The 12,432-nt window shown below is 62.8% G+C and overlaps 3 protein-coding genes across 4 annotated transcripts in view; 1 reads left to right on the top strand and 2 right to left on the bottom strand.

Moving 5' to 3' along the window:
* Positions 1-11,211, bottom strand: part of LOC110390697 (GTPase IMAP family member 8-like) — a 685,191-nt gene extending 673,980 nt beyond the window's left edge. Inside the window, exon 1 of the mRNA XM_021382113.1 lies at positions 10,420-11,211. The gene's annotated coding sequence lies outside the window, so the exon portion shown is untranslated. The remainder of the gene's footprint in view (positions 1-10,419) is intronic.
* LOC110390730 (GTPase IMAP family member 1-like) lies at positions 1,895-4,916 on the top strand. Of its 2 annotated transcripts, none has more exons than XM_021382187.1 (2): positions 1,895-2,304; positions 3,221-4,916. In XM_021382187.1, exon 2 carries the CDS (start codon positions 3,279-3,281, stop codon positions 4,041-4,043), a length of 765 nt encoding a protein of 254 aa, XP_021237862.1. In that variant the 5' UTR covers positions 1,895-2,304; positions 3,221-3,278; the 3' UTR covers positions 4,044-4,916. The 2 variants fall into 2 exon arrangements, with proteins under 2 accessions (XP_021237862.1, XP_021237863.1); XM_021382188.1 differs by having other exon boundaries at positions 2,176-2,467.
* LOC110390733 (GTPase IMAP family member 7-like) lies at positions 8,377-10,404 on the bottom strand. The gene is made up of 3 exons (XM_021382197.1): positions 10,302-10,404; positions 9,978-10,029; positions 8,377-9,574 (listed from the first exon to the last, which is right to left on the bottom strand). Exons 2-3 carry the CDS (start codon positions 9,997-9,999, stop codon positions 8,928-8,930), a joined length of 669 nt encoding a protein of 222 aa, XP_021237872.1. The 5' UTR covers positions 10,000-10,029; positions 10,302-10,404; the 3' UTR covers positions 8,377-8,927.
* Positions 11,212-12,432: the final 1,221 nt, after the last annotated feature.

Genomic DNA, 12,432 nt, shown 5'->3' with positions numbered 1-12,432 from the left:
TCAAGGAGCTGGCAGCAAAGTGTGGAAATCGGTACATTGCTTTCAGCAACAGAGCCACCGGAGAGGCGAGGGATCGGCAGGTTGCAAAGCTCATCCACATGATTGATGCCATGGCAGAGGAGAATCGTGATGCTCCACGTTACACGCCAGAAATGCTGGAGAGAGATTTATCTAACGTTTTTGGGAAGCCTTGTGCTATTCTTTAGCGAAAAAGAGTTCAGTCAGGCAGGAGACGTCTCCTCTGCCGTGCCATTTCTGCTGCCTTCGCGGGCCGATGCGGGGCACGGTGCGTGGTGCTGGGCTGTCTGACACCAACAAGGATTGAGCTGACTCTGAGAACTGGGCGGAATGGAGCCTTAACGAGTGGCTGGAAGCTGTGAGGTCTGTGGGCCCTCATTCAGGGCAGGCAGAGTGACAGACTGTTCATCTCCAGCTCCTCTCGTGGCCCCTCACAGCTGAGAAACACGGCCAGCAGAGACCCTTGTTGAAAGCTCCCCAATCTTCTAGGCACAACGGGGTTGCCACGCTGCAGACAATGCTGGAGTGGTGAAATACACCTACCTCCAGATCTCTCTTTCTCTCTCTCTTTTCCTTCTCGATTTTCTTTTCTTCCCTTTTCCTTAAAGCAGTTGATAAGGAAATAGCACCTACGCCAAGCGCCCTAACCCGTGCTGCTTACTAATCACCGTCAGAAAGTCGCCCGGCTTTGCCTTGAAGTCGTTGGTCAGTCGCTGTTAGAAAGCTCAGTAAATTGTCTCGCGCTGCTGCTCTTCGTGCGGATCTCTCTGCCTGCCATCGCTGTTCCTTTGGGGACCTGCGCCGCCTGGAACTGAGCGCACCAAGGGCAAAGCCTGCTGGGATCCCTGCCCCACTCGCTCTCCGGGCTGGACAGGCGCTCTGTGGCTCGGAGGCAGCTGCGGAGCTGGCAGCGAGTCCCTGGCTCCCGAACCATTCCATGATTCTGCGAAAAGCCCCGTGCCAAATTCTTCCCTGGAGCTCCCTGCTCGGATTGCCTCGTGCCAACGTGCCGGCTGCTGGCATTGTTCTGCCAGCCCACCTCTCTGCCAGCTTCACCTCCTTCGGGTCACCTCCCCCACCGAGCAGACCAAGGGGAGCCTCCGGGTGCCCCTCAATGCGGTGCCTTCCATAGCGCTGCTCACAGGAGCCTTGCAGACACAGCGCCCGGCACACGGCCGGACACGGACACGGCGCGATGGGAGAACACGGGGTGACGGGTCGGGCTGACGGGGCTGGGACACAGGGCTCCATGTGCTGGGGGCAGTCCCCGGGGGTTCCGCAGGGCTCCATTTCGGGGCTGGTTCTCCTCGGTGTTTTCATGAAGAATCTGGATGCGGGACTGGAAAGTGCACGAAGCCGTGCTGGAGGTGACACTAAACTGGGAGGAGCTGCTGGCTCCCTCGAGGGCAGAGAGGCCTCGCAGAGAGACCCCGAGCATGGGAGGGCCGGGTGATGCCCGACCACGGGAAGGGCAACGAGAGCAAGAACTGCATTCTGCACCTGGGCTTGGGAGGGGATAGCGGCCATCTCATCCTAGTCTTCTTTCCATAGCGATGGGTGTGGGTTTAGCAGGTCATTAGCCCTCAGGGAGCCTAATGGACGCTCAGCTCACAGGACGCACTGCCCTCACTTCTTGCTGACAGCTCACGGCCCTGCAGCTCCGCACAGGGAGCAGAGGGGCAGCGCTGAGCTCCGCTCTCCGTGACAGTGACAGCAGCCGAGGGAACGGCATGGAGCTGTGTCAGGGGAGGGTCGGGTGGGCGTGAGGGAAAGGCTCTGCCCCACAGGGCGGGGGGCATGGAGCAGCTCCCCAGAGCAGCGGGCACAGCCCTGAGCTGCCGGAGCTCACGGACAGCTGGGACAGCGCTCTCTGACATAGGGATGGGGTTTGGGTGGTGCTGCGTGAGGCCAGGGCTTGGATCGGGTGATCCCTACGGGCCCTCGATTCTGGCTCGGGATACAGCCCGAATACAGAGGCAACCTCAGCACGTCGCAGCATCGCAGCACGCCTGGGGCCGGGAGGGAGCTCCAAGGAAATCCCCATCCAGCTCCGCGCCCTGGGCCGTCCGCCCCCTCGGGGTCCACCCACGGGTCCTCTAACGATCTGCATTACCGCTTACAGCACTAAGCTAACCCGCCCGTAGGCGCAGCCCCAGAGGGCAGAGGCGGTGCCGATTGGGGCGGTGATAACGGCACCAGACGGAGCCGTTGGCGCTGTCGGTGCCTCACTCCTCGCTCCCGCCCCGACGGCTGCAGCGTCCGCCCCCGGAGGAGCTCAAGCGAAGGGTGAAAATCGCACGGAGCGTCACGGAGCGGGGCAGGGCGGGGGGGCGGGAGGAGCCGGGGATCGCTGCGCTCCGGGCGGACGCTTCCTGGCGGTGCGCGGCCCCGAGGGGACACGGCTGTGCCGGGCGAGGGGCGGCCGCACTGGGGCCGGAGCTGCGGGAAGGTACGGGGCGGGGGGCTCCGCGCCGGCGGGAGGGGCTCGGGGGGCACGGGCGCGCCCGGTGCCGTGTGCTGCGGTGCCCGGGAGCCGGGGCAGGGGGGGGCTCCGTCCCTCGTCCCCCCTGCCCATTTCTCCTTGGCTTTTTTTTCTCTTTTCCCCGCTGCCCCTTTTCCTCTTTTCCCTTTTACACCTTTTTCTCCCTCCCCTCTTTTTTCCCTTCTCCTTCTTTTTCCCTTTTCCCTTCTCCCCTTGTCCCTCCCCCACATCCCTTGTCCCCTTTCTCTATTTCCTCTTCCCTCTCCCCATTTTTCCTGTTCCCTTTCTCCTCTCTCTGTTTCCTCTTTCCCCGTTCCTTATTTCCCCTTTTCTCCTCTCCCCATTTCCCTTCTCCCCACTCCCTGTGCTCACATGAGCACGGCACAGACCTGGCATAGCTCACATCAGCACAGCCCCAGCCCCAGCACAAGGAGACCCTCGGCGCTGCACTCAGCCCCATGCTGACCCCATGCACGCGTGTCCCTGCCCAGAGGGTCCCTATCACCTCCCAGTGGGGTCCCTGTCACCGCACCACCCTTGCCGTGCCCCTGCACCCCGGGCTGTCACTGTCCCTCAGCTCTGTGCCGCCCCAGCTCGTGGTGTCACAGCTCTTTCTGCTCTCTCCTTTCTCTGCTGCTCTCCGGGCGCTGCTGGGGCTGTCTGCACAGCGTTACCCGCAGCATCCGACTGAGCCCCGCGCCTCCCCTCGTGTCCCCGCAGCGCAACCACGGCCGCTCGACATGTCCCCGTGCTGCCCGGGGACAGCAGGGGCTCCGCGATGCGGCTGCTCCTGGTTGGGAAGACCGGGGGGGGACGAAGCGCCACGGGAAACACCCTCCTTGGGCGACGCGTCTTCGAGTCCAAGCTGTCCACCGTGCCGGTGACCCGCAGCTGCAATGCGGTCGCTGGGCGCTGGGACGGCGAGGACATCGTGGTGATCGACACGGCCGACATCTTCCATCTGTGGGACGGCAGCGCTGAGATGTGCAGGGAAATCGTCCGCTGCGTCGAGCTGTCCTCCCCCGGCCCCCACGTGGTGCTGCTGGTCACCCAGCTGGGCCGCTTCACCCAGGAGGACCAGGAGGCCGTGCGGGGCGTGCGGGACATCTTCGGAGCCGGCGTGTTCGGGCACATGGTGGTCGTGTTCACCCGCGGAGAAGAGCTGGTGGGGGGATCGCTGCGTGACTACGTGGCCTACACCGACAACAGAGCTCTGAGAGACCTGGTCCAGAGGTGCGGGCACAGCATCTGCAGCATCAACAACCGGGCCACCGGGGCCGAGCGGGACCAGCAGGTCCAGCAGCTGATGGAGAAGGCCCGCCAAACAGTGCAGGAGAATGAGGGCAGGTACTACAGCAACGAGTTGTACCTGGATTCCTTCTTAACGGAAGAGCAAGTGAGGTATCACATGGAGAGAGCAAGCAACCCGTGGAATGTGCTGCTCGGCTCTACGTCATACAGGAAGGTCTTTTGGATACTGGGGATAATTCTCATTGTCATTGCTCTGATTTTCATTGGTTTCCTTATTTGGTGGAGGAGATGAATGGCCGAGTCTCATCATCCCACAGTCCCCCAGTATCAGAATCCCAGAATCCCACAGCACCTGGTGCCGCAGGCACCGCTCCATCCCCTCCTATCACCATCCCACAGCACCCGCTGCCCATGGCTGTGTCCCTTTGAACCTCTCCAGGGACAGAGACCCCAGCGCCGCGCTGGGCAGCTGCTGCCGTGCTCACCCCCCCACACAGCACCCCCGGCACCTTCTCCTGGGACTCACAGTGTCCCCAGTTGGGGGGGTCCCATAGGGAGCATCGAGCCAACTCATGGCTCCACACAGCACCTCCCAAACCCCAACCCTATGTCAGAGAGCGGTGACCCAACACTCTGTGAGCTGTGGCATCTCGGGGCTGTGCCTGCTGCCCTGGGGAGCTGCTCCATGCCCCCTGCCCTGTGGGGCAGAGCCTTTTCCTCACCCCCACCCGACCCTCCCCTGACCCAGCTCCATGCCGTTCCCTTGGGTGCTGCCACAGAGAGCAGAGCTCAGCGCTGCCCCTCTGCTCCCTGTGCGGAGCTGTAGGGCCATGAGGTGCCAACAAGAAGAGAAGGCAAAGCGTCCTGAAGTGCCCACTGGGCTCCTTTCAGGCTAATTACATACTAAAACCAACACCCATCGCTATGGAAAGAAGATTAGAATGAGACAGCCGCTGTCCCCTCCCAAATGCAGAGTCTCGGAGCCCCTTGTATGCTTGCCCAGCAGAGATGTATCAGAGTACCCAATTAGAAACTGTATAGGGATTTAATTTTGTAAACAGCCAAGTAAAGGTTACTGCACTTCTTTTGGGGGGTGTGCTTGCTTTGGGAAGGATTGCCAAGCACCTGATTGTGCACAGAAATAAAACAGAGAACGCTGTCTGCATCCCAGCTCTGTGTTTATGTCCTGGGGGGGCACAGACACCATTAGAGGTAACAGCCCCATTCTTGCTATTACTCAGTACAGCTCCAAGTCCTGGATCCGGTCACTGAAGAAAACACTGAAGAGAACAGGAGACTGAGTTTGTGATACAAGCTGGGGGTGTAAGGGCGGAGCACAGCCCTGCCGAAAAGGACCTGGGGGCTCTGGAGGGGCAGCACCATGAGGCAGCACTGCGTCCTCGCAGCCCTGAAGCCAACAGGACCCTGGGTGCAGCCAGAGCTGTGCACCCAGCAGGGCGAGGAGGGGGTCTGCGCCTCTGCTCTGCGCTGGGAGACCTCACCCGGAGCGCCGCGTCCTGATGGGGGGTGCTCGGTGCAGGAGAGACACGGAGCTGTCGGGGTGCATCCAGAGGAGGGCACAAAGTGACCCCAGGGATGGGACACCTCCCTGCGAGGACAGGCTGAGAGCTGGGGGTGCAGCGGGAGGAGGGAAGGCTGCGGGGAGAGCTGAGAGCGGCTTCAGTGCCGACAGGGGCTGTGAGAGGGAAGGGGACAGGCTCTGCTGCAGGGCCTGTGTGACTGGGCAAGGGGAAATGGCTTCAAACTAAGGGAAAGGAGATGTAGACTGGACATAGAGAAGAAGTTGTCTACACTGAGGGCGGTGAGGCGCTGCACAGGTTGCACACAGAGGTGGGGGTGCCCCGTGCCTGCAGACAGCCAAGGTCAGGGGACGGGGCTGTGAGCACTGATGGAGCTGTGGGTGTCCCTGTGCATCACAGAGGGGTGGACTACAAGGCCTTTAGAGATCCCTTCCAACTCAAACCATTCTGCGATTCTCTGGTTCTATGACTCTGTGAGAAGATCTCTCCATTTTCCCTTCTGCAGACGAACAGCCGCGGGGCTCTCAGCCTTGCCTTATACAGGCCCATTTCCTCCAGGCCCCCACCATCTCTGCACCCTCTGCTAGGAGGGCAGAGCCCGGGGCTGTGGGGTGCTGAGGCTGCAGCCTGGCCCCGCTCCTGTGCTGCCCCGCGGGTGCCCCCAAGACAGGAAGCACCCGGCCCCACCGACAGACACAGAGCATGGGACCCAAGGTTCACAAACAGACATTTCCTGGAAATGCTCTCAGCTCCAAGAAGTGCAGAGAACAAAATAGAAAGCGATACTTGGCAGAGAGAACCTTGGCTCTTGCCCAGAGCAGTTCCCCCTTGCAGACAACAGCCACCGCCCAGAACATCCTGCACGCTCCACGGCCACGTGCACCGTCCCTCTGCATCCCATCCCCATGTGTGGCATTGAAGAGAAGAGTGCGTGAAGGATCCCACGGGGACGTACAGAGCTGGCAGGGAAGGAAAGGAATTCTGCTCCCTTCCCCGTCTGTGCTGTGCCCAGCACCCTCTGGGGCAGAGCCTTTCTCCCACCCCCACCCAACCCTCCCCTGACAGCTCCATGCCATTCCCTCAGGTGCTGTCACTGTCACCAGACAGCAGAGCTCAGTGCTGCCCCTCCACCCCCTGTGAGGAGCTGCAGGGCCATGGGGGGCTGTAAGGCCATGGGGGCTGTAGGGCCATAGAGGGCTGTAGGGCCATGGGGGGCTGTAGGATCATGGGGGGCTGTAGGGGCATGGGGAGCTGCAGGGCCATGGGGGGCTGTGGGATCATGGGGGGCTGCAGGGCCATGGGGGGCTGTAGTGCCAACATGAGGACTTACAAAAAAAAAAAGGAGTGGACAGGATGGATGTACTGTCTCAAAAGGGGGAAATGTAGTTCAGTGAAGGTGGAAAAGGTGAAAAGCAGAAACAGACGATCAGAAATACTCAGAGAATGGGTGAAAAAGAAACACTTCAGCCTCAAGGTGCTGCTGTCGGCAAGAAGGAAAGGGAAAGGGTCCTGTAAGTGTCCGCTGGGCTCCTGAAGGGCGAATTACATCCCACAAAACAGCTCCATCACTGTGGAAGGGAGATTAGAATGAGACAGCCGCTATCCCCTCTCAAATGCAGATCTTGGCGGCCCATAATGTGTCTGCCCAGCAAAGGCAAGTCAGAGGACCCAATTAGAAGCTGTAACGAGAGACAATTTTATAAATAGCCCTGTGAAACTAACCACGCTTCTGTTCGGGGGTGTGCTGGCTTCGTTAAGGGTCGCCAAGCACCACACTGTGCACAGAACGAAAAAAGAGGCCCCTGTCGGGATTCTGCTTTGTGCTGATGGGCGCCGGGCACCACCCCATGGGGAGAACAGGTGCACGGTGCGGCATTTGCTCTTGTTGTACTTTATGCCCCTGTGCTGCCCTGCAGGTGTTCCTGAGCCGAGGGAGTGCCCGGCCCTTCCTGAAGGCGCACAGGGTGAGGCCGAAGGCTGCACAAAAGCCAGTTCCCGTAAATGCGCCCCGTTCCAGGCACTGCGGAGAACGAAACTAAGAGCGCGTGAGGCAGGGAGCCTCGGCTCTGCACGAGGGCAGCTCCCCCGGAGCCCGCTGTTCCCTGCTGCCCACGCTCACCCCCTCCTCACCAGGCTGCGTGTCCCGGCCCCCCCCTCACCCCCAGCCCCGCGTTCCCCGCCTCCCTCAGCTCGGTGCTGTGCTGAGGAAGAGGAGCTGTGGGAGCGCTGCTCCGGTGCTGGCGCAGCAGGGCCCTCCTGCAGGCACAGGGTGGGAGCCCCGTAACCCCACAGCAAAGCCCCACGGCGTGGACACTGCTCGGGGATGGGACCCACGCCAGGGAGGCCCCGACGTCCCCTGCTCATCACAGCCCCGTCCTGCAGCCCCTCGCCCGCTCCTCGCCGGCCCCAGGGCTGCTGGGGGCACGGATGGGAGCAGCTCTGCAGAAGGGCCCTGGGTGCTGCTGGGCACAGAGGGGAGCGGCCGTGGCCCATAAGCAAAGGCTGAGGGTGTCCGGGCTGCGCTGGGATAGCGCTGCCAGCCCTGGGACGAGGGGGATCCTGACCTCTGCTCAGCACTGCTGCGGCTGTACCCAAAATGGTACAGGAAAGACTGGGACACGCTGGGGAGAGTCCAGCACGGGGCCACCGAGCTGCTGCAGGGCCTGGGGCGGCTCTGCTGGGAGGAGAGAGCTGGGCAGGCTCAGGGGATCCACCGTGACCACAAAGCCCCGCAGGAGCTGCGAGGGGACGGAGCCGGGCTGTGCTCGGCGGTGCCGGGGCCAGCACACGGCGCTGGGCACAAGCTGCAGCCCAGGAGCTGCCCTGCCCGCAGGCAGCACTGCCGTGCCCGGCGCTGCGCAGCCCCGCACGGGGACCAGCGGCTGCGGGCTCTCCTCCTTGGGGATCTCCCACCCCCTGGCCCTGGGGCTGGGCACCCTGCTCTGGGGGGCCCTGCTGGGGTGGGGGAACCAGAGGGACCCCGAGGGGCCCCGTCCTCAGCCCCGCTGCCGGTCCGTGACCCCTGCCCACTCACAGCCGCTTCCCACCCTCGGTCTGGCTGGGAGATGAATCGAGGACAGGTTCTCCGCCACACAGCAAGGCTCAGCGTTTATTGAGAGCTCCTTCAGGCCCACCCGCACACAGCACGCCCCGCATCGCCCCATGAAGGCAGAGCCCCTGCAGCCACGGCACCAGCAGCGTCCCACTGTGGCGGGATGGACAGCGGCACCACGAGCCCCCCGGCCCCGCACAGCTCCTTGCAGCCCCGGCTCTCAGCGGGACGGCCGACGGCTCCCGGCTCCGCGGCTCCGCTCCGTGCCGAGCCCTGTCCCGAGGGGCATGGCTCACAGCCCCCACGTTCCTGTCCGTCTCAGCTCGGCCGTGTCTGCGGAGCCGGGGAGGACAGCGTCAGCGCAGCGGTGCCGAGAGCAGCAGAGCGCAGCAGCAGCGGCACACACGCGTTGCACAAATGCAGCCCGCGGGGAAAGCAGCCACACGGGGCAGGGGAAAGCGCAGGGCACGGAGGGGAAAGGATGGGAACTGCAAGCGAGGAAGGAGAGCATCATCTTCAGAGCACACACAGCAGGAGCGGCACGACGGAGGAGACGGCTCCTGCCGGACCGACCCCTGGCTGCCTACAGGATGGTACAAAACTTTTCAAAGAATGTCCACGTGTCTTCCTCCAGCATTCCTCGCGTGTAACGCGGAGCACTGAGATTCTCCTCTACCATGGCATCAATCATGTCGATGAGATCTGCAACCTGCTGATCCCTCGCCTCTCTGGTGGCTCTGTTGCTGAAGGCGATGTACCGATTTCTACACTTTCTTGCCAGCCCAACAAGATATGGGCAATCTTCTATGAAACCCCTCAGATCTTCTGGACGATCCAGCTGTTCTCCTCGGGTGAATAACAGGATTGTGTACCTCTCTGCTTTAGTATGGAAAATCTTGGTCACCCACTCAGCCACTTCCTGCTCTTCCTTAGTGATTCGGCCCAGCTGCATCACCAGGATGATGGCATGGACCCCTGTAGTGAGATCCTGAAAGACATTCTTAATCTTTTCAGCTGTTCTCTGGTTGATTTCCCTTGTATCAAAAAGGCCAGGAGTGTCAATAACAACAACTGGTCTTCCATGAAAGCTGGTTTCTCTTTTTGAGGGGTGTATGGTTACAGACCGTCCTGACAACTTCGATTCAAATTCCTCCCTCCCAAGGATGGTGTTCCCCGTCGCGCTCTTCCCACTCCCCGTCTTGCCCACCAGCAATATCCTCAGCTGGGATCCTGGGGAGCAACCAGAGACATGTGTGAGCCCCGCGGTGCCGGGACAGCCCCTGCTCGCCACGCACCGGCTCCCAGGCGCAAGTGCCCGGGTCCGCAAGGAAAGGTGTCCCCGAGCCAGCGCTGTGCGCCTGCGGGGACGGGACGGGGCACGGGCTGGAGCCGGCTGCCAGCAGGCACACAGGGCTCGCTCGGTCCCAGCCGCCCTCAGCCTGGCTCTGTGCGGCTCGGGGAGCGCGGAGATGGGAGGCAGCCTCAGCACAGCCCCGAGGCCGCAGCCTCCCACAAAGCCCACGCGCCGCGTGCACGAGGCTGCACGAGGACGCCAACCCCCCGTGCTTCCTCAGCACTCAGCCAGGAGCCCGGCCAGGCTGTGCCTGCCTGCGCGCGGTGCTGAGCGGCTCACCTGTGTTTTCATGTTCTGCCATTGCGAGAGCGCTCACACTCACACAGGGAGCCTGGAAGGAGACAGACAGACGCAGATGGAGCCTGGGGCTGGGGACACCGCTCCCTGCCCGGGGCCGTGCCGGGATCGCCGCGCTGCAGAGCAACTCCTGGTGCCGCCGCGCTCCGGCACCGCGCTGAGCAGCAGCTGCACGAGGAGCGGCTGCAGCCCCACCACAGCTCAGCCCCAGCAGTGCAGGGCCAGCTCGTGGAGCAGAGCGCCGGGAAGACAGAACGCCGGGACGAGATAAACCGGCACGAGGGAAATGCAAAGTGCCGTTCTCACCTGGACAGAGGAATCGGCTGAAGCTTCGGTATGGAAATCACAGCCGCCCCTGGCAGCAGTGATTGCAGCCTTGGTCCTTTCCCCAGGGCAACGGCAGCAGAGCTGCAGGCCACTCAGCAAAGCAGCGGTGCGCTTTGTCCCAGGTCTGACTGCTGCACTTGTGCTGTTCCTGCTCTCCTCCTGCAGAGCAGCGCCGGGGCTGGAACCACTGTGCAGCTCAGCAGCGCGTTTATTAGAGGCAGCGTCAGGAGGAGGGCAGAGCTGTGACCGCACAACCCCGTGCAAACAGCTGCAGGAGCCAGATCCTGTGCCCAGCCACTGCTGGCGAGAGCAGAAACTGCTCCACCATCACCGAAAGGAGCCAGGGGCAAAGATCTCCTTGGTTTGAGGAGACGGGGTTTAGTCTGAATGGGGACTTGTGCCCACCACCCCGTGCCCGCTGCCAGCGCATCGTTGTGGTGTGAAGGCTGCGGGCAGCGAGATGCAGGGTGTGCTGAGCAGGGCTCCGAGCGAGACTCAGTGCGGGAAGGGGATGTGGTGCTGAGGGACAGGGAAGGGCCGGGGCGCTGCCAGCTCAGGGAGCAGCAGGGAAAGGCAGAGCTAGCCCGGAGGAGCTGGGGACGGCTCCTCTTGGAAGGTGATACCAAAGCAATACGTCCATTTTGCATGCTCCAGTTTTATCTGCCAGGCCTCCTGGCAGCTGACAGCCCCTCATGGCCCTACAGCTCCTCGTGGTCCTACAGATCCTGCACTTTGGCCACAACAACCCCGGGCAGCACTGCAGGTGTGGGGCAGAGCGGCTGGAAGGCTGTGGGGAGGAGACAGAGCTGGGGGTGTTGGTCAACACTGGGCTAAAGAGGAGCCCGCTCACCCCCTCCTCACCAGGCTGCGTGTCTCGGCCACCCCCTCACTCCCAGCCCCGTGCTTCCCCCACTACCCCCTGCTCGGTGCTGTGCTGAGGAAGAGGAGCTGTGGGAGCGCTGCTGGAGCCCAATTCACAGAAGTGCACGTGGAGTGTCAGATGAGGAGTTGCAGAGCTGTCATGGAAAGAAGGAGCAGTTCAACTCCACGTTGTACAGAAGAGCTCTCGTGCAACCCCCGACATCCCCTGCTCATCACAGCCCTGTCCTGCAGCCCCTCGCCCGCTCCTTGCTGGCCCCAGGGCTGCTGGGGACACGGATGGGAGCAGCTCTGCAGAAGGGCCCTGGGTGCTGCTGGGCACCGAGGGGAGCGGCCGTGGCCCATGGGCAAAGGCTGAGGGTGTCCGGGCTGCGCTGGGATAGCGCTGCCAGCCCTGGGACGAGGGGGATCCTGCCCTCTGCTCAGCACTGGTGAGGCTGCACCTGGAACGGTACAGGAGAGACTGGGACACACTGGGGAGAGTCCAGCACAGGGCCACCGAGCCATGCATCTCATCCCAGCATGGCACAGCACGGCTGGGTGACGCATGGTGCAGCACAGCATGACTTTGCACAGCTCAGTGATGCTTGGCACAGCACAACACGGCTCAGTGGTGCATGGCATGCCACAGCTTTGTGATGTACAGCACAGCATGGCACAGCTCGGTGGTGCATGGCATGGCATGGCATAGCACAGATCAGTGATGCATAGCACGGCACAGCTCGGTGATGCACAGCACTGCTGAGCAGAGCAGGGCGCAGCTCAGCCTGGGGTGGCACCGCTCAGCACGGCTGCAGAGGGGGATCCCTGTGGCACCGTGCGGCACCCCGGGCAGGAAGGGGCATCCCGGCATCCACATCTCCCCCAACCCACCTGCCTGGCCATGGGGGGAGCGCTGAGCCCTCCTCCTTCCCCGTGCCATGAGCACGCACCGGGGGCATGGAGAGGTTGGGGGTGAGGACCCGGAGCTGTGCCCCTGGGCCAGTGGGGACCTGGATGGGACCGCGTGCTGCGTGCGGGTACGTCTGTGCATACATCAGGCCCCGCTGCGGGGCCCTGACCACGAGCAGGCGGAGCAAAAGCCACTCGGGCTGTTCCGAGGGGATCCCGGGATTTCAGAGCAAGGAAGAGAAGGAACGGGGAGCGCGGCGCGGGGGCAGTGCTGCACGACCGGGGCCGCCGGGATGGGGACGCGCAGGACGGCTTGTGCAGTAGGGAGCGGGGGAGGGGA

The sequence above is a fragment of the Numida meleagris genome, unplaced genomic scaffold (assembly GCF_002078875.1).
Source record: "Numida meleagris isolate 19003 breed g44 Domestic line unplaced genomic scaffold, NumMel1.0 unplaced_Scaffold180, whole genome shotgun sequence".
In the NCBI taxonomy this organism is placed as follows: domain Eukaryota; kingdom Metazoa; phylum Chordata; class Aves; order Galliformes; family Numididae; genus Numida; species Numida meleagris.
This window is presented reverse-complemented; position numbering and strand designations above follow the sequence as displayed.

Excerpts from the sequence above, each read along its gene's own strand:
- LOC110390730 (XM_021382187.1), top strand. The coding sequence starts at position 3,279 with ATGCGGCTGCTCCTGGTTGGGAAGACCGGGGGGGGACGAAGCGCCACG.
- LOC110390733 (XM_021382197.1), bottom strand. The coding sequence starts at position 9,999 with ATGGCAGAACATGAAAACACAG. Across the intron at positions 9,575-9,977 it reads GGCAGAACATGAAAACACAG|GATCCCAGCTGAGGATATTG; the intron begins GTGAGCCGCTCA and ends GTTGCTCCCCAG.